Source organism: Periplaneta americana, chromosome 8, assembly GCF_040183065.1.
Source record: "Periplaneta americana isolate PAMFEO1 chromosome 8, P.americana_PAMFEO1_priV1, whole genome shotgun sequence".
Lineage (NCBI taxonomy): Eukaryota > Metazoa > Arthropoda > Insecta > Blattodea > Blattidae > Periplaneta > Periplaneta americana.
The window spans coordinates 131,683,727-131,709,547 of NC_091124.1; the positions used below are offsets into that span (position 1 = coordinate 131,683,727).

General features: G+C 37.8%; 1 protein-coding gene across 6 annotated transcripts in view; it reads right to left on the minus strand.

Annotated features, from left to right (window-relative positions):
- lobo (lost boys) overlaps positions 1–25,821 on the minus strand; it is a 782,641-nt gene that overhangs the window by 85,182 nt on the left and 671,638 nt on the right. For 5 of the 6 annotated variants that reach the window (XM_069833633.1, XM_069833630.1, XM_069833628.1 and 2 more), the window contains 4 exons: positions 24,209–24,367; positions 18,807–19,025; positions 12,596–12,776; positions 10,894–11,151 (listed from right to left, as the gene is read on the minus strand). In XM_069833633.1, coding sequence (XP_069689734.1) covers positions 10,894–11,151; positions 12,596–12,776; positions 18,807–19,025; positions 24,209–24,367 — 817 coding nt within the window. The remainder of the gene's footprint in view (positions 1–10,893; positions 11,152–12,595; positions 12,777–18,806; positions 19,026–24,208; positions 24,368–25,821) is intronic. The other variant, XM_069833631.1, reaches the window with a different exon arrangement.

Consider the following 25,821-nt stretch of genomic DNA (forward strand, 5'->3'; position numbering starts at 1 on the left):
GGTTGAGGGTGGTTTCGACAGGGTGACTCAGTGATGAAATTCTTCCGATCAGCATGACAGTATTGATTTTTTTTATTTTAGTAGGTTATTTTACGACGCTTTATCAATAGCTCAGGTTATTTAGCGTCTGAATGAGATGAAGGTGATAATGCCGGTGAAATGAGTCCGGGGTCCAGCACCGAAAGTCACCCAGCATTTGCTCATATTAGGTTGAGAGAAAACCCCGGAAAAAACCTCAACCAGGTAACTTGCCCCAACCGGGAATCGAACCCAGGCCACCTGGTTTCGCGGTCAGATGCGCTGACCGTTACTCCACAGGTGTGGACGACAGTGTTGAGAGTGCCTCGCAGTGTAGCAGTGTGTTTTTCTCTATTGCTGTTGTGTCTTATGCATTATAAAATAGAAGTAAATGTGGCTAAATCGATTAGGAAGAAATCTGTTACGAGAGCAGAAGAGATATTAGGAATGTCGAAAGATATCAGCAGCTGAAGGGAAGCACAAGCAAAGAACCAGACGAGAATGTGATTTCAAGGTAGCAAAAAAATTAGAAGATATTTGAGAAAAGTGGTTCTATTCCCATGGTTCCTCTTCGTCGAATGTCTATGATGATGAGCAGTTACTACGAAAAAGTAAGAAATGTTTTCAAATTTGGTGATAATAGGGGAAGTGGAAGGGCAAGTAAGATTCTAGAATTTAAAGCAAATGACAAGACATTGTTTGATATTGCGGTTTGTATTGTGCCATTGTGGAAAGAACAACAATGTTCCTCAAATGGAAAGAAGTTTTTAACAGATCAAAGAACATACAGGACAATGGTGATCACTGAAATCATTGTTACAACAACAAAGAAATTGCAACACCGAGAAGAACAAAAAAACAAGAAGCAATCTTTGGCTGAAGCTTTCAACCAAGCTCTATCAGTGCCAACACCATGTCTATCAACTCATGAGACTTCTTTTTTAATTGAATTATTTTACGAAGCTTTATCAACACTATGGTTATCTAGCGTCTGAGTAAGTTGAAGGTGATAATGCCAGCGAAATAAGTCCAGAGTTCAGTGCCGAAAGTTACACAGCATTTCCTTTTATTGGGTTGAGGGAAAACCCCAGAGAAAACCTCAATTAAGTAACTTGTCCCAACCAGGTTTCGAATCCAGGCCCATTCACTTATGGTCAGGAATGCTAACCATTACTTTACAGCAGAGGACCAACTCATCAGACTCTTCAGAGAAAAAAAGATCCTGAGTTTCGTTGGAATTGTCATTTAGGGCCATCAAGAAGACAACCGAAGAGAAGATATACCTTATAAATGAGAAAATATCTCCCAGCATTAGCAAAAGTGAAGGACAGAGCTGGTGTCACATCAAGAAATGTTGCAGCAATTGCTACTGAAGATCTAGAGGACTTGACTTCAATATACTGAGCCAAAATAAAATGTATTAATAATTGACAGGTGTAAGCGAAATACGAAGAAAGGTTGCTAAAGCGCTAAAGATCGAAAGTTTTATGAAGTAAATAAATGGCAAATGTAGTGAAGCCTCCCTTCATATATTTCGACGGGAAGAAAGATGCTTATGATGTCTGGAAGTCACAGGAATATGAAAATGAAAGACTGTTATTCTAGAATTAAAGAACTGGGCAACAAATATTTCGGTCATGCATATTTCATAGAATCAGCAACAACCAACAATGTTGCTAGTGTCATCTCCAGCGAAGTAAAAGGAAACAAAATAGATCATTCAGATTTGGTAGCTATAGGCTGGTGAATGTGGGATCTAAAGGAGTGATTCAAGAATTTGAAACCCTCTTACCGAGATCTTTACAGAGGTGCATATGCTTATTGCAATTCTGCGTAATTAAAGATGCTATTTGTGAGTGGGTGGATGGGTGGGAGTAAGGGAGGGATGGATCTTGTAGGTAGACACCGACCTTCCTGTGGTGATTGCCTGTAACACAGAATTCATACCTTCATTTTTAACCATTCACATTAGAATTACTTTTCAAAATTTTCGGACATTTCTCACTCCTCTCCAGGTCTTCATATCTAAATTTTGATATTCTTACAGTATTAAATTAGCCAATCTATGTCAAGTGGAGGGTTGTCACTATTTTTACAGTATTAAATAAGCCATAACAACTTCTGGTTAAAGTCTATGTCAAGTGGGGCCTGTCAAATAATTATTTAGTAAATGAGATAACTTTACAAAAATTCTAAAAATTCAAAAATTTCGGCTAAAAATGTTTTTAGAAAATAGAAAATTTTTATGCTTCAGTACAGGGACTTAATACAACTTTTTTTCCCTATACAACTTTGAATTTTGAAAAAAAAAAAAAAAAATGTTCGCCCATTTTCGATCCACTCTACTGCACAGCATTAGGACGACTGCACAATACAATTTTCATACAGTTATCAAATATTTATCTCCACATCGTTCTTGTGTGGAAAAATTGGACTAATCATCAACAAGGTATTATAAAAATGCATTACTTTATAGAATTCAATGTCTGTCTTTATAGTAATGGAAACTAATTTCCAAATTTCCATATTAACAGATTATACCTAATGCTCATGGAGAGTTTGTGTGCTGCAATAAGATGAAAAATCACATTACATATTACAGCAGTGTAATATATTTCGCATTTTGTTTACCTCAATATTTTTCTTATCTGGAATTAAGTATAGGAAGACTAACCAATAAAAATTATACAACCAAACAAGAATAAACGCGAATATGTCTCGAGTATCTTCTTTAAGAGACCGAACTGTTCTGGAATAAGATTAGGTGGTACTACGGATTTCAGTATTCTAAAGCTTATACCGGTATTCAAAAAGCACACAATATGACTTTTTACTAATACAGTGTGAACAAAGTAGGGATAGCAAACAAACTGTGTGCAATGTGATCAAACCGGTAATTCCTTTAAACTGCGTGCACACTATGCTGACGTGACATGTTAACACATTATATCAGATGACGTGTTAACATGGCAGCTGGGGCTCAAGGTATTTACAATGCTCTGATGTGTTGCGTCATTTAAATTGATTGTATAAGTGCATCATTGTTGGAGTGGCAGAGATGTTCCTGGATGTAGCAGCAATGTGCATGATTGCAGCTCAACATGAAACAAGAATGATATGGTTACATCCTATAAATGTGGGCAGGCAAATTTAATCACTTGAGCGATGAAGACGGATTTTTATTGTATTTTCGGATGTCAAAAGATCAGCTCTGGAAATGGTTCCAACAAAGCTGGAGAAATGTAACACCCAGTTGAGAATGAGTAGCCTATGTCTGCCGAAGAAAGGCTCTCATTGTGTTTAAGGTAAGAGAAAAGAAATTATTTTTTCGCCAATCTCCTCCCACGCTTCCCTGCATGCAACTTGGTTTCTGTACTCCTTTTCTGATAGGTCATACATATGTACTTTCTCACATGTTCAATAAGTTCCTCTGCCTTGTTCATATTTACAATACAAGATTTGACAATAAGCAGAACACCTCTGATGCCTTAAAACTTCTGACGAAATTTGGGAGTCCACACATTGATCTGATGCGTCAGATTCCGCAATAACACATAAGAGCAATGTGAACACTCTCACTGAAATATATGGTTTTTTATATAACATGTGTTAATATGTATTAACACGTCACGTCAGCATAGTGTAGGTACATGCAGCTTTAGTAACACCATAATGTTTTAATAACTGTTGGTATATTCTGGAAATCTGAAGTAAGTCACTACCCAATTCATAATATCTAACTAAGTAGGCTACCGACTGCTCAATTTAGTACTGCGAAAACTTCAGTTTATTAATATGTTAGCCTTGTTTGTGATAGTAAAACGATTTAAACCAGAAAGAAAACTCACACAATTATTGTAGTACTGTATGTATGCCTTCTATTTATTTCATCTACAAATAAATACTGAGTGTCCCAAATGTATAGGTCTACACTCTTTGAAATACTATTTCACAGTAAAATGAGATAGAAATACGATTTTTGCGGTTTATGATTCAGAAGGCAGTGGAAAGCATGAAAACATGTTCATCTGTTTACAAACAAACATGGTGGTGCAGTAAGTGGATACTGAAATGTTATTGGAAAGTGGAGCATATTGTTGAGATTCAACAACGTTGGAGGGTTGAATTTAGAACACAACCACCAGCAAGGTTAACTATCACAAGAATCCAAGACAAGTTTGAAGTCGACAAAACAGTGCAAGATACTGTATGTTGAAAGAGAAGTTCCACTGATAACAAGAGTGTTGATGCAATCATGCAGGTTTTTACACAATCCCCAAAGAAGTCAATGAGGCAATGTTCTCGTGATATTGGTATCAGCAAATCCAGTGTTCATCGAATTTTGCAAGCTCAAAAATGAAAGCTTTACATTTCGAGACTTGTCCACACACTAAATGAGGGAAATCCAGATAGGTGACTGGAATTTTGTGAGTGATTCTTGAATATGTGTGATGAAAGGGAAGATTTTCAAGACTTAATTGTTTGGTCAGATGAAGCCACATTTAAACTTAATGGCACAATTGTGTGTACTGGACTAATGAAAACCCACACATCTTTCAAGGAAAGGCCGTCAATCTTCCAGGAGTAACAGTATGGTGTGGTCTGTCTTCCAGAGGAATAATTTGGCTGTACTTCTTCGAAGGGACTGTCACAGCTGAGAAATACATGCAAATGTTGGAAACCACGATTCCACGTCTTAATGACCTCTTTGACAATGAAAATGCATTTTACTTTCAACAAGACGGGGGTTCAGCTCACTTTCATGTCAATGTGAGGAATTTTCTCGATCACACAGTCAATCAGAGATGGATAGAACGAAGAGGAAGTGCTGCAGAATCCCCGCCTCGATCTCCGTATTTAACCCTTCCAGATTTCTACCTATGGGGAGCACTAAAGGACACAGTGCACACCACAAAACACAAACATTGGAGGAACTGAGAGTTCAGAGTGAACATGCTTGTAATGATATTCCATTAGCAACAATCCAGTTGGTAAGTTGCTCTGTTGTACGTCGTTGGGAATGTACTGTGGCGGGCCATTTTGAACATATATGGGCTTAAGGAATACAAAACCGCAAAAATCGTATTTCTGTCTCATCTCGTTGTTGAGAAATACTTACTTACTTACTGGCTTTTAAGGAACCCGGAGGTTCATTGTCGCCCTCACATAACCCCGCCATAGGTCCCTATCCTGAGCAAGATCAATCCAGTCTCTATCATCATATCCCATCTCCCTCAAATCCATTTTAATATTATCTTCCCATCTACATCTCGGCCTCCCCAAAGGTCTTTTTCCCTCCAGCCTCCCAACTAACACACTATATGCATTTCTGGATTCGCCCATACGTGCTACATGCCCTGTCCATCTCGAACGTCTGGATTTAATGTTCCTAATTATGTCAGGTGAAGAATACAATGCGTGCAGTTCTGTGTTGTGTAACTTTCTCCATTCTCCTGTAACTTCATCCCTCTTAGCCCTAAATATTTTGCTAAGAATCTTATTCTCAAACACCCTTAACCTATGTTCCTCTCTCAAAGTGAGAGTTCAAGTTTCACAACCATAAAGAACAACCAGTAATATAACTGTTTTATAAATTCTAACTTTCAGATTTTTTGACAGCAGACTGGAAGATAAAAGCTTCTCAACCGAATATTAACACGCATTTCCCATATTTATTCTGTGTTTCATTTCCTCGCGAGTATCATTTATATTTGTTACTGTTGCTCCCAGGTATTTGAATTTTTCCACCTCTTCAAAGGATAAATTTCCAATTTTTATATTTCCATTTCGTACAATATTGTAACTTTTTTACAGAACAATAATGTAAGTTTATTGTTTTAACAATAGTCACTTTATAATTTAGTTTAAATACTCCCGTCAGCAATGGGATTTCCACTCCACACAGTAACACGGTATTCGTTATTGCACTCCACAGACGACAATGACAATTTACTTGGATTATTGAGAACAACAATGAACTGTTAATCTTAACTAATGTTCACAAAGCACTATTTACAAAACAGAACTGCCAGTTCTCAGTTCACAGTTCGTTTGCCTTGGCTAGCTCTTCTAGCTCAGTCACTCAAGTTCACAGTATCTCGAACCCCAGACCTTCAGAGACAGTCCACTGAACTTCGAACTCAGGTCCCCCAACTGCGGTCCACTGCACTCGAACTCAGGGCTTCGGATGCTCACACAGCTGCGGACACACTCAAGTCGTACTCCGGTCTCGAAGCTGGCTTCACTGCTACACAAGACTGGCTGGCTTGCTGTCCAACGACTACAACAACAACTACTACTAAACTGCTGCTCAAGTTCACTCGCGTGTCGTATTTATAATTAAACCATAGTTTCTGGAGAGTACGATTCGCGATCAATCGACAGATGCCTAGAAGATGGCACCTCTCGAATTCTCTGGATTTCTCCCCTCAGTCACCAGCTGCTTTACTTCCTCCTCACCCTTCGTCGCGTCCGCGCCTCCACCTCGCGCCCCTCTCTTACGTCTGTCCCCTCCAGACCCGAGCGGCCGCAACCTTCTTCGCTGCGTCGCTCGTTTTCCTCGTGCACCCCCGACCTCTGTGGGACGCGATCGACTCCCGACTGTCACATTGCTCCCTCCTTAGGGCTGTCCATCCCAGACAGTCCCTTGGTAGGCCGCTGGACGGTCCAACGTTTGGGTCCTCCAACCGCTCCCTCCTAATGGTGATGTCCTGGGCTTGGCTGGGCAGCGATTACTCGTACTGCAAGGGCGCCATCTTGCTCATCCACTTGGCCCTCCACAGAGAGCCCGCTGGCCATGGGTTGGTCTTTGGCGTCCATCAGGAACACTTGATCCTGACCAAGGTGGAGTATACGGCGCCGCACGTCCACCGTCGCATTGAGTAACCACAAGGCGTCGAGTCCCAGGACGACGTCTTTGGTGATGTTGGCAACGAACACCCATATCTCCAGTTTCCTCTTCCCCAAGGTCAGATTCAGGAAGACCTCTCTCTGGATGGGCAAGCTCTCGCCTGAAGCAGTCCGTAGCTCGTATTGGCGCAGCGGCGTCCTCCCAGGTAGGCCACGCACGATGTCTGGTCTGGCGATAGTGAGCATCGCCCCGGTATCCACCAGTACTCTGCATGGACGGCCTTTTATCCGTCCTTCAGCAATCAGTCCATCATCGTATCTTTTGTTGACCGGTTTCAGGACGAGCCGAGGGGATGGTGATGACAGCGCCAACGTGCTCCTCCTAGCATCGGCCCCCTCTCTCTCCTGACTGTAGCCAGGTCGGTCGCAACTCCTCCGCAAGTGGCCAGGTTCACCGCAGGACCAGCAGGTGGGGACCCGTCATCCCTGTTGCTCAGGCGACTGTTGGCTCCTCTCGGTGTCAGCCATCTCTCTCTCATGCCGGTGGCCAGATCGGTCGCAGTCCCTCCTTAGGTGTCCTGGCCTGCCGCAGGACCAGCAGGTGGGCGCCCGTCGTCTCCGCCGCTCCGGTGACTGTTGGCACTCCTCGACGTCGGCCACCTCTCTCTCCTGCCTGTGGCAGATTGGTCGCAGTCCCTCCTCAAGTGTCCCGGTCTGCCGCAGGACCAGCAGGTGGGCGCCTGTCATCTCTGCCGCTCCGTTGACTGTTGGCGCTCCTCGATGTCAGCCATCTCTCTCTCCTGCCTGTGGCCAGATTGGTCGCAGTCCCTTCTCAAGTGTCTCGGTCTGCCACAGGAGCAGCAGGTGGGCGCTCCTTGTCTTTGCAGCTCGGGTGGCTTCGGTTGGCGTCCCCCAGCATCGGCCGCCATGACGCTCCTGATCCATTGTGGTGTTGAAACTCCTGCCGCCAACTTGGCTGCCTCCATCCTGAGGGCTGCCGCCAGAGCTGCGTTGATGGTGCGATGCTCTGCCAAGAGTAGCTGTTGTCTGATTTCGGGGTCTCAAACTCCGCTGCCGAAGGTGTTGGCCGCCTCTCCAGCGACGAAGTTTGGTGGTATGCCCCTGAGGGCCTTATGGGCCAGTTGTTCCACCGCCATTGCAAATTCTTGTAGGGACTCGCCTGACTGTTGGACCCTCGTTTTTAGTTGGGTCCTAAATGCTGCCGCAAGTTGATGGTCACCATAACGTCCCTCCAAGGCCGCCATTATCTCAGCGGCTGTCCCATCTTCTGGAACGCTGTGAAGAATCTCCGACGCCTGTCCTTGAAGCGCGGTCAGCAGCTGGGTAGTCTTCTCCGCTGGTGTCCACCCATTATGTGCTGCGGTAGCCTCGAACTGGCGACGGAAAATCGCCCAAGACGTCGTTCTGTCGAACTTCGGCGTCTTCACGTTCGAATGTCTGGCTGAAGGTGAAGGCTCCGCAGGACCACTATATGGAGTCCTCAAATCTGTTGCCGCTTCTTGCATGGCCTGTCGAACCTCCTCAGCAACTATCTGTTTATGTTCTCTAGCCTGGCGATCCACTAACGCGAGTATGTGCTTGTTTTCTTTAGCATGTTGATCCATTAACGTGAGTATGTGGTTGTTTTCCTCAGCATTTTTATACAGCAATTCACTCGTCTGCTCTTGGCGATGCTCAAGTGCGTGAATTTTGCTGTTGAAATGGTCTACCTCCTGTCTCAATTCAGCTACTGTCTCGTTTATAGTTGCAAAATTCTTGTTTAGGTTGTCAAAATTGGCTTTCAGTTCCTTTTGACGATGGTAACAATTCCATCTACTTGGGCCGAAATGCTACCGATTTGCATAGCGATGTCACTTTTCATATCTGCTTTCACTTCACTTATGTCGTTTTTCACCTCACATATATTTGTTCATGTTATCTTTCACGTCACGTATGTCGTTCTTCACCTCACTGATATGTTTGTTCATTTCTTTGATGGCTTCCAGGATCTGCTGTAGGTTCTCCATTGTGTCAACAATATCCCACTTCTGACACCAGATGTAACTTTTTTACAGAACAATAATGTAAGTTTATTGTTTTAACAATAGTCACTTTATAATTTAGTTTAAATACTCCCGTCAACAATGGGATTTCCACTCCACACAGTAACACGGTATTCGTTATTGCACTCCACAGACGACAATGACAATTTACTTGGATTATTGAGAACAACAATGAACTGTTAATCTTAACTAATGTTCACAAAGCACTATTTACAAAACAGAACTGCCAGTTCTCAGTTCACAGTTCGTTTGCCTTGGCTAGCTCTTCTAGCTCAGTCACTCAAGTTCACAGTATCTCGAACCCCAGACCTTCAGAGACAGTCCACTGAACTTCGAACTCAGGTCCCTCAACTGCGGTCCACTGCACTCGAACTCAGGGCTTCGGATGCTCACACAGCTGCGGACACACTCAAGTCGTACTCCGGTCTCGAAGCTGGCTTCACTGCTACACAAGACTGGCTGGCTTGCTGTCCAACGACTACAACAACAACTACTACTAAACTGCTGCTCAAGTTCACTCGCGTGTCGTATTTATAATTAAACCATAGTTTCTGGAGTGTACGATTCGCGATCAATCGACAGATGCCTAGAAGATGGCACCTCTCGAATTCTCTGGATTTCTCCCCTCAGTCACTAGCTGCTTTACTTCCTCCTCACCCTTCGTCGCATCAGCGCCACCACCTCGCGCCCCCCTCTTACATCTGTCCACTCCAGACCCGAGCGGCCGCAACCTTCTTCGCTGCGTCGCTCGTTTTCCTCGTGCACCCCCGACCTCTGTTGGACGTGATCGACTCCCGACTGTCACAATATTCTCGTCACGAGACATAATCATATACTTTGTCTTTTTGGGATTTACTTCCAAACCTATCCCTTTACTTGCTTCAAGTAAAATTCCCGTGTTTTCCCTAATTGTGGATTTTCTCCTAACATATTCACGTCATCCGCAAAGACAAGAAGCTGATGTAACCCGTTCAATTCCAAACCCTCTCTGTTATCCTGGTCTTTCCTAATGGCATACTCTAGAGCAAAGTTAAAAAGTAAAGGTGATAGTGCATCTCCTTGCTTTAGCCCACAGTGAATTGGAAACGCATCTGACAGAAACTGACCTATATGGACTCTGCTGTACGTTTCACTGAGACACATTTTAATTAATCGAACTAGTTTCTTGGGAACTTATTTGAAGGTTTCGTAACAAGCTGTTTTTTACGGTGATGGGTTGTTAGCCCTTCGCCCAACTCCCAAGCTGGAGGCCGTCTCCTTGATCCGCAACCTGAGGACGCCCCATGCCCTGGTGATAGGGACCCACAATACATGGGTTGTTGAGAAATAGTGTTTCAAAATGTGTATATATCAATTTGGGACATTCTGTATAAAAACTGATTTTATGAGGATGTGTGTGAACACATACTCAAAGATAGAGGATTACATCCATTTCAGAGACTGACTTTTTCTTTTTACAGAGGAGGAAACTTCAATGCTTTAATATCTAAAAATTATGGATACCATATTTTAAAGTAATTATTTAATTCTGAAACAAATCTGGATCCCAAACAATATGTTTGTTCTCACAATATAGTTTCTGGAATAGAAAATACTTTTAAATGCCTATGAGGATTAGTATTTTGCAGAAACAAGAAGATATTACAACAAAAAGTTATTGCATTCATTCATAAGGGTGGATAATTAATAATTACTCTCCTATGATCTTACTTTTCTAGTGACAATAATATACTAGGTCTATTCAAAGGAAAACTATTCTTTCATTCATTTTGAAATGAGAGAGAATAATAATTATTATATTGGCTGGTTTAATTCTTATAACTGGTCCTGTTAGTGAATGTACTTTCTGAAAACTTTAATCAGCACGAGAATTAAAGATATTTACGTAAAAGTAAATCAATTTCGTTTAATTTCATTCATTTCGTGACATTCTGGAACTTGTACATAACCAAAAAAATTCTACCGTTGAGGCAATCATCACGTCCTCTCTTGAATATTTCCATGATGGAATTATCTAGCAGATTTTTCCTTATTTCCAATAAGCAGTCAGCACGATTGTGATAATATTCATATATCCAAATTGTATCACTCCAGTCATAATCAGCATATGTGGTGATTCGTGTAACCAAACCATCTTCTTGCACATATGGAGCAAATCGCTCTAGTTTTGCTTTCTTGTATAGATTTACCTTTTTGCCATTTGGAAAACGATTCTCATAAACTGAAAACAAAAGAAGAGTATTAACATCATAATTTATTTCAATTATTGACATGAAATACGCTAGTTACCACTGTTCACTTGCTTCATCGCCTGGATAAAGTAGTAGGAACTGTGAGAGTGTACTGGTTAGCGTTAAGAGTACAGTGTCAAATCAAAATTTAATATAGGAAAATAGTTGATCTGCCAAAACAAGATAATTTTTTTTTCTAACGGAGACTCTTTGTCATTCATCCATATGAAGCCAGTTGTGTAGATCAATTTACGAGTGCACCATAGAAGACTATGCTACACTAGAGACGAGACGAGCTGAGATTTGTCCAACACAAATCATAAATTGGGGGACTAGAGATATACGAGGGATCGAACCCAGATCCACAGAATTATGAGTCCAGCGCTCTTACCAATGTACCATCATGGCACAAACATTTAATATTTCACGTTAGAAATTAGATGGTCTCGCGCTTTTTCTTCCTCTTTCACAGGTTCTTTCTATATACAAAGTTAATTTCATTATATCAGATTCAATGGTACCTACAAGACTATCAAACATGTTCAGTGCATCATTCATTGACACTGAGATAGCCACTAATTTTCTAACATAATTTCTCACGTCTTATGAATTTTGCCAATTGCTGTAAGCAGTTTTCAGACCCAAACCAACAATTGACAGAAATGGAAGAAAAATAATTTATAGGCCTACATCTTGATTATACAACTTTTAACACTGTATCACTTCGGAATATGTATGATAAGACTTTCTTGTGTTAAATTTTAACGTACCTTATTAACATGTTTCGACCTATTTTGGGTCATCTTCATAACTGGTCGTTGTTGGTCTTGACGCCTCTTGTTTCCTGTGAGGGTGCGTTCGTATTGTAGAGTCAAAGAGTGTATGTGTTTTGAAATTTAGTTGTGAGTTGAGAATATCGTTGGGGTGTGTTTTCGTGTGTCTATATTTCATATTGTTCTAGTGTGTTTAGTTTCTGGCTTTTTGGTTGGATGTGCAGTATTTCCATGCCAGAAACTCAACACACTAGAACAAGAGGCACCAAGACCAACAACGACCAGTTCTGAAGATGACCCAAAATATGTCGAAACATGTTAACAAGGTACGTTAAAATTTAACACAAGAAAGTCTTATAATACATATTCCGAAAAAATAATTTAATTGATGGAGCCACAGCATGCACCCAACATTGCAAAATATGGATATTATATGGGTATTGTAGAATATGGACATAACATTACGTGGACATAAAGCTGCAGACGAAAACAGAAATGAACTTAAAATGAGGGGACTATATGAAAAGTGGATATTAAATATATTAAATACAATTACCAAAAGAATGTTTGAACATAAATATGATTGGACGTTGACTGTGGACAACGTGTCTTGGAACCTTCAAGCAACAGTAATAGTATTTCTAGTAGTACTAGTATTTACCTGTATTTGAAATACAAATTTTCTTCACCCAGGATGCTGGCATATCCAAATGCTTTTCTGCCAATATATTGTATAGAGAAACTTCTTCATCATCCACTTGTTCTGAACTTCGAATTTGCCGTGGTTCACCCGGTAAAAGATGTTCCCAGCATTCCGTATCCATTAGATCAAACTTCATGTTCTAAATAAAATTACAGTACTATAATGTTATTCTTCAGGAACTTCATCTCATACTATACTTAGAGCTAATACTGTCAACACAGAACAACAAGCTATGGCATAAGGGAGTAACAGAAATAGCTGTAATTTCTTTTAAATTCACAACTTAATTTTAAATCCCACAGCCTGCACAAGGAGTGTGCAACATGCAATAGTAGCTCACGTAATAGAAAAATTGCAAAGCTGTGAACAAGAAGGAAATGGCATTTGGAGAGTTAAAACTTCTGATAAAAAAAAAAGAAATAAAACAAAATAAAGCAGCACCTGCAAATAAGAATGTTTTATATACCAGTACTAATTATGAATTTATTTTTTTATTTTAGTAGGTTATTTTACGACGCTTTATCAACATCTTAGGTTATTTAGCATCTGAATGAGATGAAGGTGATAATACCGGTGAAATGAGTCCGGGTCCAGCACCGAAAGTTACCTAGAATTTGCTCATATTAGGTTGAGGGAAAACCCCGGAAAAAACCTCAACCAGGGAACTTGCCCTGACCGGGAATCGAACCCAGGCCACCTGGTTTCGTGGCCACATGTGCTAGCCGTTACTCCACAGATGTGGACACTAATTATGAATAGTAAAGGAACTGTTACAAATATGAAATAGGGGTACAAATATGAAATAGTGAGACGTGTTATATTCTAGCAGAAGCCTTCCAAATTACCACACACATACTCTCTTTCAAGGGAATGTGTTAGTTTGCAGTTAGAAGCTAAACTGTTGAAACGTTTATCATTAATGCATTTTCGAGGAAAGTGAAAATTTTGGCAGTAAGTTCTTTTCTTGAATATATATTGTTATTCCTCAATGTTAGAAATCGTAATAATATACAGAGTGAATATTAACTATAGGAACAAACTTCATGAAGTGATTACTGACAGGAAAAGAAACAGAGAAGTTCACGTGAACATAATATGTCCGGAATACAGCTTAATTACATTAATTTCAATTGCAAGACACTATCCATTTAATTTCTGGCGACTTTAGAATATATGTTCAGAAGGCTCCTCATGAGCTTCAGTGCAAATGGCACGTGTTGCATCATGGATTGATGCACCCATTTGAATGTTACGATCTGTATCCAAACTGGCTACATTAACACATTGTTGAAGTGTCTGCACATTAGGAATTGGCTCAGCATACACGACACTTTTCAGGTGCCCCCACAGGTAAAATTCATGTGAGTTTAAGTCCGGTGGCCGGGAGAGCCACACAATAGGACCTTGTCTGAACTATCTGCTGGGGAAAATGTTGATAGCACTAACCACATGACCTTTCGTACTGCCAATGATGCATCTTCCAGCAAGAGAGGCAGAGTGTTCTGCAGGAATCACAAATACATGGCCACTGAAGTGTGGTGGTTGTGGAAGAAGGACCGGTTCAAGTAGGAAGTCACCAAAAATTGCAGTCCAAACATTGATGCTGAACCTGATGAGAATTCTTACGATAGAGTAACATCATGAAGAACAGTGTTCTCATCTATCATGGAATGTATGCATTTCCGGACATATGTTCAGATGAACTTTTTTGCTTCTTTTCCTGTCAGGAATCACTTTCTAAAGTTTGTCCCTATATTTCATATTCATCCTACATATTCTTAAAGAAAAATATCTACGTTTATAGCAATGAGTATTTAATTGAATTCGTTTTTAAATTATGATATATTTTAAGGTTATGACTTACAACATCAGTGTCACAAATATGAAATACTAGTAGAATCTTATACCTTGCAGTGGCATACCATACATGGAAGGCAAGGGAAGCATTTCTTCTGCAATTTATAAAGTGAAAAAAAGAAATTTATTGCACAAATTATATTTTAATTGTGAGAACTATGAATTCTCTAATCTTAAAAAGTCACAAAATTCTTTCTCTGAGCACCTGTCCTGATTGAGGCAAGATTCGTTATTCATATTCTATAGAGAAAAAAATTACTGGAAAGCATTCACAGCAATGAGGACTTCTATGCTTGGGTCATCGATGAGTTTGCTGCTAAAGAAAAGAGAATTGCTTTGGTCTTCAAATATATTTAGGTGAGTGGGCTGATATCAATTTTGTACTATATACAGGACTATTCAAAAAGAAGGAGCAGATTTCAAATATTTATTTCTTCCAAACTACAAAAGATAGAAACACAATTCCAACGTTCCTGGACAGACGAAAGTTTAAATTTTGAACAGTCCGTGTAGAAGTTCCAATCACGGCCGCATTGGCACTGTTGCTTGTATGCATGGTCGCACTGGCGCTGTTGATTGTCTGTAGTAAAATGGCGACACAACAGGAAAAAGCATTTTGTGTGCTGCAATTAGCAAAACTAGAGTCCATTATTGAAGTTAAACGTGCTTTTCGCCGTCAGTTTAATAATGACTTCATCTTCATGCAAGAGACGTTGGATTGAAAGAGGAGGAAGAGGAGAAGCTCAACTTCATTGCCAGTGGCCTCCCAGGTCTCCAGACCTCACTCTTTGTGATTTTTATCTGCGGGGTTATGTAAAAGACCGTGTTTTTATCTCCCCTATGCCTGACACTCTTGAAAGTCTGCGACATCGAATTGTTGAAGCTGTGACTTTGATAACTAGAGACTAGCTGATTCGTGTGTGGCAAGAAATGAGCCACCGTTTTGATATTTGTCGTGTAACACATGGTGCTCGTATTGAATGCATACAACATTGAATCTTTCTCTGTCCAGGAATGTTGGAACGTTGGAATTGTGTTTCTATCTTTTGTAGTTTGGAAGAAATAAATGTTTGAAATCTGCTCCTTCTTTTTGAATAGCCCTGTACATAAAAATTTGTATTATTGCTCCCTCACATGAAATTGGACCGCACTCCACTGATATCATGGTTTTCTGTTTTGTTACTAGTGTTGGCACCTGTAGGAGGAGGGAAAACCTCACCTTCCAACAAGCTTAGAAAACAGTGGAATGAAAAGGCAATGCAAGTAGCCATAAAGGCAGTTCGAGAAAAGACGTGAGAAACGATTCACTGGAGTCAGTATTACGGTTGGGAAAAAGCCTTCTAATGAAGATACTGATGCTAGTTCTGTGCTTTTCTTAGCAGAGGCCATTTTGTTAATCTTGTAACTTGTTAATAGTATTCCGTATCAGTACGAGTATTTATGTCTGAATTAATTGGAAAATGTTCTTTATTACATAAGAGGAAGTTTACTAAAAAAAGTTGGCTATATGTAGTCTACTCATTTGTTAACGTCAAAATTTCTAATTTAAAAAAATGGTCCACACAATTCTTTAGGCTTTGCTCGACTACTATTCTAATTACTCGATCTGCAGAATTTCTCGAAAATATTATTCCATATGTCGTCGTCGCTGTTGTTGTTTAGTCAACTGTCCGAAGACAGGTTTTAACCTCACAAGTGATACCAACAAGGCACTACTTAAGAGGTAACTAGGCCTGGAAAAAATGGGATAGATTGGCCAGTCCCTTTCCCCCTCTATTGCATACATCGCCAATTAGCTACATATTACACTAATTAGACTTCAGATGCATACAAACAGTCGAACATCAAACTTTCTTCGAGACAAGTTGGCCTTATGGGCAAAAAAACGTAAATACATTCGTAGTTAAAAGTATGATGAATTTGACACATTGGTAGCAGAATGGTTTGTTTCTGTGAGAGCATTGGGCATTCCAATCGATGGCACTGTATTCCAAGCAAAGGCTTTGCGAAATGCATCGAAGTTGGATATAACCGAATTCATTGTTTCCAATGGCAGGATAGACATCCACAAGATTTGCAGCTCAAGAATATAAAATTAGTTTTCTTCCCAGCAAGTTCATCAGTGAGCTTCAGCCTTTAGTTCTGGTTGTAATATATGGTTTAAAATCCAAATACAGGAAGAGACTCGTCAATAAAGCTGTTTTTATGCATGACACTGGTGTAAATGCTGGTGAAATGAGTGTGTCAGTTCTCGTTGCTATGCACTATGTTGCCCATGCACGGCTAAATGTTACTCCTGCAACAGTGTCTAACTGCTTCTGAGGAAGAACAAGTAGATATGAGGGAGGAGCAACTGCATGATGAGCAGCACAGCAACTGGTCCATGGTAGCAGAGTCATCATCACTTGAAGAATACGTCAACATCGATACTTATGTGATTACATCCAAGGTGCCTACTGTAGATGACATTATTTCCAATCATCAAGGAACGATGATGATGGAGAAGAAGAAAAAACAGAACCAATGGCAGTCCCAACAAGTCAAGAAGCAATGGATACTCTTACTATCTTGTGGTGGTATATTGCAAATGCATCTGGAGAGGAGGAGGCAAACAATGCTTTGTATGCAATGGACAGATGGAACAAATTCAAATGCAGAAGAAGCAAGTGCAAGCAACGAATCCACATTTTTTGAAATAGTGTACATTTAATTGTAATTTACTTTGTGTTAAGATGATTAAATTATAGCCAAATTAATTGATTGATTATTTTGCACTTTTTAATTTATTTCTTGCATATTCTGTCATTTACACTTTCCTGTAATTTATATATTTTTTATAAATTCTCTAAAAAGTGTAAAAAAAAAAGTTCCGCTGTAGCTATTTCTTTGGATGAAACTACGGATGTCAGGAATGCCAATCAGTTATTTGTAGCAGTTAGATATCTGATCAAAGATGGAAATGTCCAGGAAAGATTTATAGGATTTAAGAATGTTTCATCAGACAGAATTGCTGGGGCTTTGTACAGCAAAGTGCGTGAAATCGTGGAGAAACTGAAATGTGATTCAAAGTTAGTGGCTCAGAGTTACGATGGCAAAGTAATAATGTATCGTTACTTAAGTGGGATACAGAACAGAGTAAAACAATCATTCCCTTGTGCACTCTTAGTTTATTGCTTTGCTCATTGTCTTAATTTAGTCCTTCTTAGTCAGCTGGAACAATAAAGGAATGCAAAATATGTTTTATGTGTTTGAAAGTAAAACAAATGATATTGCATTCAGAAAATCGGTGATTTCAAGGCAATCATTCAAGACAAAAAGGACAGCTTTCTCAATATTTGGAAATGTATAAAAACATTTCTGACACTCTAAAGCCTAAGCCTAAGGATCTAAAGCCGAGAGGATTCGTATTGATTAATCTCAAGATTCAGTAATGTTGAGAATCTAAAATTTCTGGAACTCACAAATTTGCAAAAGCATTAGCCCTACAATGCTTCATTACATCAAAATGCTTTTGATTCACTAACTGCTAATTACGATGTTTCTTTGGTACAGTGGCTGTGCGTTCCTAATCATCTGTACTACTCAGTGCAAAAGAAAGCATTAGTGTAAACAATGTCAATAGCATCAGAGAGTTGTTCAAATTTATTAAAGAAAATTAACTAGAGGCGGCCTAGTCTGAAGTTGTCAAATTTTGTGAACTTATGTTAACAATTCCTGCCACCATTTCCTCTGTAGAACGAAGCTTTCCAGCTCTTAAAAGGATAAAAACAATCTGTGAGAAACTCTACAAGCCAAGAGTGGATGTACCTGTTGGTAGTTATGTCAATTATTGAAAAATCATTTATTAAAAACTATCACAACAATCTGAGTTTTATAAGACGTTATGGAAGAGTTTGCTAAATAAAACAGGAGAATCGTTCTGCAATTTAAATGACAGGTGAGGAGATAATTTATTTTCTAAAAATTCACTGTTTTTAGTTACTGCTTCCCTACCTTGAAGTATCACAACACGACACTGCATACCATATACAGAAATATACACACAGATGTGAAGTGAATTGACGAATTGGTACTTATGTCCTAATGTACTTAATTAATTCTGTATCTTTAAAAGCATTATAACTTTGCCATGTTACTTGGACCATAGAAAATTAGGCTTAGATTTATTTAAGAGGTACATATAATCAGACCGTCATTTTAAAGTATTAAATTGGCAGAATACTCATAAAAAGGTTATTGAATTCTGACTTACTCAATACATTAAAGAAAGATAAAAATGCGTTTTATGTAACAATTAATTGCATTACATTACCTTGCAACCTTCACTGCAGCTCTGCAAATTCACCCAATAATTGGTGGTGTTCCATATGCTCTCCACTCCTAAGTAATTGGGTTCACTTAGCTGATATTTGTTGCCTGTCAAAGGATCAATGAAGAAAGGCTCCATAACTTTTATGCTTGTGGGTAGCACAACCACCCAGCTATGGACTCGCGTACCAAAAATTTCATCTGGAGGAGGCTTCTCAAATTCCTGCAAATGCAAAGCACGTATTTAGAGAGTCCACATAATATCTTGATAAACCTAATTTCTATTTGTAATGGTAATGTAATTATGACAAATCTCCAAACAAATGGATAATAAAGTGGGCAAACTGAAATACTGTACAGTCTTCAAATATATAACATAATAAATAATTATATAATGTGATGTAATACAATGTGTCTCACTTGCTACCGAACTGCTATTCTATGCTATTCTGGTTCTTTTAATTTTACCACTAATGAGAATATTGCAATGAAACTTGAACAAGAGTACCAGTACCGTACGTTCATTGTGTGAAAAGTTGCGGGGAATGTGTTTGTAGTAATATGTATTGTATTGTATTTATTTATTCTCTGTACAATCTATTACAGATTATAAGTTCGTCGCACACATGCACGCACGCACGCACGCACGCACGCACGCACACACACACACACATATACACACACGTACACAAACAAAATAAGATTTATAGTAAGAATTTAATTTTAACACACTTAAATTCTTCAGAGAAATAGTAAAACTACCAAAAGATGCAATAAATAACAAGATAGGCTACATAATACATTTTTAGTTTACAGAGATATTAAAATAAATAGAATAATTAACATAGATTAAATAAGACAAGGTACATAATGAGAAACATGAAACAAAGTTATCATCTGAGGTGATTTATTAGGACAGGGATTGATCCTTTAAGAACCAAGAGATTTCATCTTAGTTATTCTGTATATTTATTATTAATATTGTTAGGGCAAAAATTACGTGCAACAGTAATGAAAGTAGGTATTCCATTTTGTGGCTTTAATGTAAAAAAACCAGTAATTTTGAAAGCCATGGACTGAAGCAAAGTAGTTTTTACTCTGATTTTGAAACATTTATAATTTAAATGGTCATGAATTTCAGAGTTCCTTTTAAAATCGTTAAGATTTTTATGAATGAAGCAAACTGTTTCTAGAATGTACATGCAGGGGAGTGGTAAAATATTTAATTCTGGAAAAATTTCTTTGCTTGGAGTGTATACAGGGACTTGTTTCATTACTTTTATTATTTACTTTTGAAGTTAAAATATTTTTATAGTTACAGTGGACATGCCCCAGAGCATTACACCATATGAAAGAATGGAATGTACATGAGCATAGTAGACTACATTTAAAGTTGGGCAAGTGATGCTTTTTGTAAGAATTCTGAAAGCATAACATAATTTGCACAGTTTTCCAGAGAGAAAACTTACAAGCTGAGCCCAGGACAAATTGGAATCAATCCATACTTCCAAAAATTTTGTGCACTCATCTTATTTATATTCTGATTGTCAATATATATTTTCAAGTTTTTATGAGTTTAATTTCCATTAAAATGAATAAACACGATTTTGTCGATGTTTAGATTAAGCCTGTTATGTATTAGCCACTCTTTTAATTGATTATTAGCTTCATTTATGTTACTCTATGGGATATTCTCATTTCTGCTTCTGAAAATCATATTTGTGTCATCTGCAAAGAGCACTGTTTCTGAGCGAGATATATTTATTGGCAAGTCATTAATATATAGCAGAAATAATATTGGATCCAGTACTGAGCCTTGGGGAAAACCAGTTTTGATGAAAGCTGGGCTAGAGTTAAATTAAACTATTTGGACAATCTATTTTCGATTAGTACTTAAGTAGAATATAAACCAATCATTTGCTATATCTCTTATTCCATAATTATTGAGTTTCCTTATTAGGATATCAAGATTCACAGTGTCGAATGTTTTTGAAAGATCACGGAATTGCCCTAGTATTTGTTCTCTATTGTCTTTTGCTTGCAATATAGGCCTAGTGTTAATGAAGGAGAATAAGGCATTATTAATGGATTTCATTTTTCGGAAACCAAACTGTGAGTTACAAAATACTTCATGATTTTCGAGAAAAGATATTATTCTATTGTATATTACTTTTTCTAAGATTTTTGAGGACGATAGTTGTTGTTTTCCTATGCCAGGCATTTGACAATAAAGTCATTTGACTTCTTGCACTCCAATATTTTTCAAAGATATGAAGGATGATAGTAGTGACATTGGTCTGTAATTATCTACTTTTCATTTATCACCCTTCTTGTGTATTGGAATGATTTTAGCTATTTTAAATACCAGTAACCTTATTCCTATGCTGTGGTCATGCCAGAGAATCAGTCCCATTCTGAGGCTTATTGTAGGGTTTCGTAACAAGCTATTTTTTACGGTGATGGGTAATTAGCCCTTCGCCCAACCCCCAAGCTGGAGGACTACCCCTTATCGGCTGTCCACGACTGTTTATTCAATATATTCGCAGCTACCCTCCATATCTGGAGGCCGTCTCCTGTATCCACAACCTGAGGATTCGCCATGCTGTGGTGATAGGGACCCACAATATATGGAACCATTATTATTATTATTATTATTATTATTATTATTATTATTATTATTATTATTATTATTATTATCTGTGCATTTCGAACTGACGGATCAAGGTCATGTACAAACATACAGGAGTACAAACCACGCACGAGTCACTGAACTGAAAACTGTGAACTGAAGCACTGGTAATTCGACTGTCCCAGTTGATTTTAGTTAAGGAGAGTGGTACAGGATTGGGGTAAGCACACGTGGGAAATGCTGTCCATTGCTTGACCTTGAGCTGCCAGTTTGAAATACACAGGTAATACAGTAGATGTCACAGTACCGGTATCGTATTTGTTGCAACAACCTGTTTTGGTTTTCTGTTTATTAAAGCCTTAAATTCTAAAAGGTATTTCCCCCTACAGTTATTTAACGAAGCTGTATCAACTGCTGGGTTTATTTAATGTCTGTAGAATTGGTGATAACGAGATAGTGGGCCTACTTGACGAGATGGGGCTGAGAATTCGGCATGAATTACATAATATTCGTCTTACATTTTGGAAAACTTCAGAAAAAACCAAGCAGGAAATCGGCCCAAGCTGGAATCGAATCCACGCCCAAGCACAGTTCCAGCTCAGCAGGCAATACACTACCACCTGAGCTACGTCAGTGGCTAACATAGAATAAATTCAAGTAGACCTATTAATGTATCCAGATACTGCATAACTTCTAATTCTTTAATGCAGCGTTTCTCAAACTTTTTTGAAGTGGGGACCACCTTTTTAAGTCAGAACAGTTCCCTTCGAAAGCAAATTTATCATTTTTGTAGCATATTTTAATACCAGTATACCTATATTTTTTAAATGGAATTAATTTATTTCAATTAATTTTATATTAGTATTAACTAATTAAATTAATGTTAATAGAAGAAAATTTATTTATTTTTTTTTAATAATTCAAGGCTGTTAGAGTTTGGATAATCTTTAACTTATTAATTACCAAAATAAATAAATGTTGGTACTCACATTAATAATTTTATACAGGTTTACTTTTTACACTTGCGTGTTTCGTCTCTAAGTGCCGTTTCAATTTCACGAGTTTCATACACTCGTTTGAAAGCACTTTGTAACAAACAACGCACCGAGGTTTGCTTCACTCTCATTGCCACACCAAGTAAATTCAAGTTCCAAATAACTTTTGTTAATATTTACGAAAGTATTTTTTTCTTTGAACAGGACTAGATATTTCTTTAATGGCACTAGAATCGCTGATATTAATATCTTCACACACAGCTTCTGAACTATTAGCACTGCCTAAATGAAGCGTATAATCATGTTCCTTTCTTTTCAAAGATCTGGATCGAAGCCAGCTTTCCATTATGTATAATGGGCACTACTTAACAGAGACATAGACAACTACTAGCGTGTACCACATAAGAAGGATTTCAAACAAATAACTGCTAAAAGGCAAGCGACGAATCAAAAATGCACAGAATTTGTTTTAAGTTACTTGTGATTGGCTACAAAAAATATAATTAGAAAAGTATTGTAATTTGAATTTCTGGATCTGATTCGCCCAGATTTTAAAATAGGCGGAGTCTAAAATTTCTTATATCGTCATCTGGAAAAACAGAAATAAAAAGAATTAATGCAGAAACATGCCCGATTTTCAACAAGTAAATATGCAATTTGGCACGTTCTATTATTGGTCTACGACGTATATTATGTAACAATTTCGGTGTGCAGACTGAATGTCGGCAAAACTATTAAGAAAGTCATAAATACATGAAAATATTCCGTACTTTGGTCCTCTGTTATGAATTCGGGTGGTCCCTGGCTGGGTTACAGACGCGGGATGTACAGGGAAATGTTGGAGAGGAACACCACGTTCACAGTGCTTTAAATCCCTCTTTTTTTGCTGAGAGTAGAGTGGGAATTCGATAGACGAGTAGGGTAATAAATTTCATAAAATGTCAGTACGGGGAGAAAAAGTGAAAGGCGATTGCCATGTGTTATTTCCAAACTGAGATTTTCAGCTATAGTGTGATACGCAATTCGTTTGAATTTTATTTTTTCTTCTGTCTTTTTCGAAGGACCACAAGGGCAGACCTCGAGGACCACAGGTGATCCACGGACCATAGTTTGAGAAACGCTGATTTAATGCATTTGATAGTATAAACTATGAATACTATGATTCTTTTTCTGTTCATATTTTAGTTTTAAACATACTACTTAGATGAATAATGACTGAATCAGAGTGAAATAAATAACAAAATTTCGTACTGATGTGCCAATATTCCCTTTACAAGCTACTTAATTCTTACGTATCTTCTCAGCTTCATGGTTTTATTTTGTTATATTTCAAGTTACAGTGACTTAGTTGGAAAATAATATTTACAGGAACTCACCTTATCAATTTAGCAATCACCAAATAGACTGAAGTTTAACATCCTCATTTTTTCGACATGCATAGATTTTTATTTTCTAGAACGATGTTTCAGTGCATTCCAGGCAAACTAAACCACTGTCAAGTTATTTATAAACCAAATTAATTGAGAAATATTTTACATATATTCTTTTTTACTATTTTAACAATGATTAAATACCTACTTCAGTACAAAAGCCTAGCTACATATTTCTTAATACTATCATTACATAGGCTATGCATTTTCTTTTAAATATCAGTGGTAGTACTGTGTAGCATTATAATTACCCCCACGTCACTGTACATTAATTAAAAAAAAATCAAAATAGGCTCATTACACAATGAGTCAGACAAAGAAAAGTGTAATATTCTCTGATTCTACTCCTTACCTCTATGATCAATCTTTCTTCATCCCGAAGTTTCTGTTCCTCCTCTTCTATTTTATGCATTCTCTTCATTTCCATTTCTAAAAGGAACTTACTCTGAAGGTCTGCAGGAGGTTTCACTACATACTTAGTTCCCTTCTCCTCTTCAGGTTCTTCTTCTCTCTGAAAATCCATTAATAAATGACTAACATTAATCTTGTTTAATATAAAATGCATCAACCTATAAACAATCTTACACTCAAGTACTAGACTGGAAAATATTGATCTGTGAAATAACTATCACAATTTCTTAGTCCAAGACTCAATAACAAGAATACCAGTAAGTATAAACCTTTGTAAATTAATCAGTGGTGACTCATGATAATATACTGTAAGTAATATGCATTGACTTGTTCAATAAGAAGTATATTACTTAATTTTATTACTAAAAAAACTAAAAAGTGGAAGATTTTTAAGTTTATCTTAAAAATTATATGCGAGACACTTTTGAAGTAATTATTAATAATCTATTATCTATTAATAATTATATAGCACTTTTATATAATTGTGCAATAACATTTCTGCAAAATCTACATTTTTACATTGAATACAACTAATAAAATTATTTACCTTCAGAACTGAGCAAAAAATGTGAGTAGCGAGATTAAGTGCATTATGTATCCTAAAAATATTTTCAATGCACTTTAAGTACCGGTACTGGTGTCTCTAGTTACATTCAGTTGCTTAATCTTAATCATCATTAATACTTCACATGTTTCTTTCATTTTTGTTTCAGGAAATTTAGATTAAGAGCTCGAATACATTATGTCGAAATAATACTGTAACAACAAGATGCCCTATGTATGAATTTAAATCTTTCTTTATCTTGACAGATATAATATGACAAAATTCTTTAGTTCTCCTCTATCTGTTTCTTTTTCACCTCTGTGTTGCTAGATGTTTCACTTACTTCAATATTACCTCTGATTCTGACAACTTTTTTTCGAAACTTGTGTACTTCCTCATGTGACTTAAGGGGAGGTGGTACACCCTATCTCCGCAATGTTAAATTTGCTATCTTTATTTTGGATTTTCTCTAAAACTACCAATCCTAGGGCGATGAAATTTGGTACACTTATATATTGATGATTTCTGTATTGATTGACATTTTTGTAAATGGATCAGGACACATACACATTATATTTTAACCTGCCATGGTGTACCACCTCCCCTTAAGTCGACTCTTTTTAAGTTGACCAATGAGTATTTTTACATGTAATAATATCTTAGAAAAAATGTTAGCAAAACGTGACCAGACACTTGACAAATAGTGTTGTTTGTAACTTCATCTCTATTTAAAATCACTCTCATATACCAATACTCGACAATCTCTTCCCTGCAAAAAAAAAAACTGTGTTTATATATAAGGAATGAAAATTTCGTCTTGCAGAAGCACAGTGAGGCAAATGTTTCCATACTACCAGTACTTTATCAAGTATGGACATTCAATGTAGGCTAGCAGAAGAAAAAAGTAGGCCTACAAAAATCTTGCAAGTAAATATAAAATACACATATATTTCTACTGTCACAAGTAGCTTCAACATCTACCAAATTTAATTAATGGGCATGACAGTGAA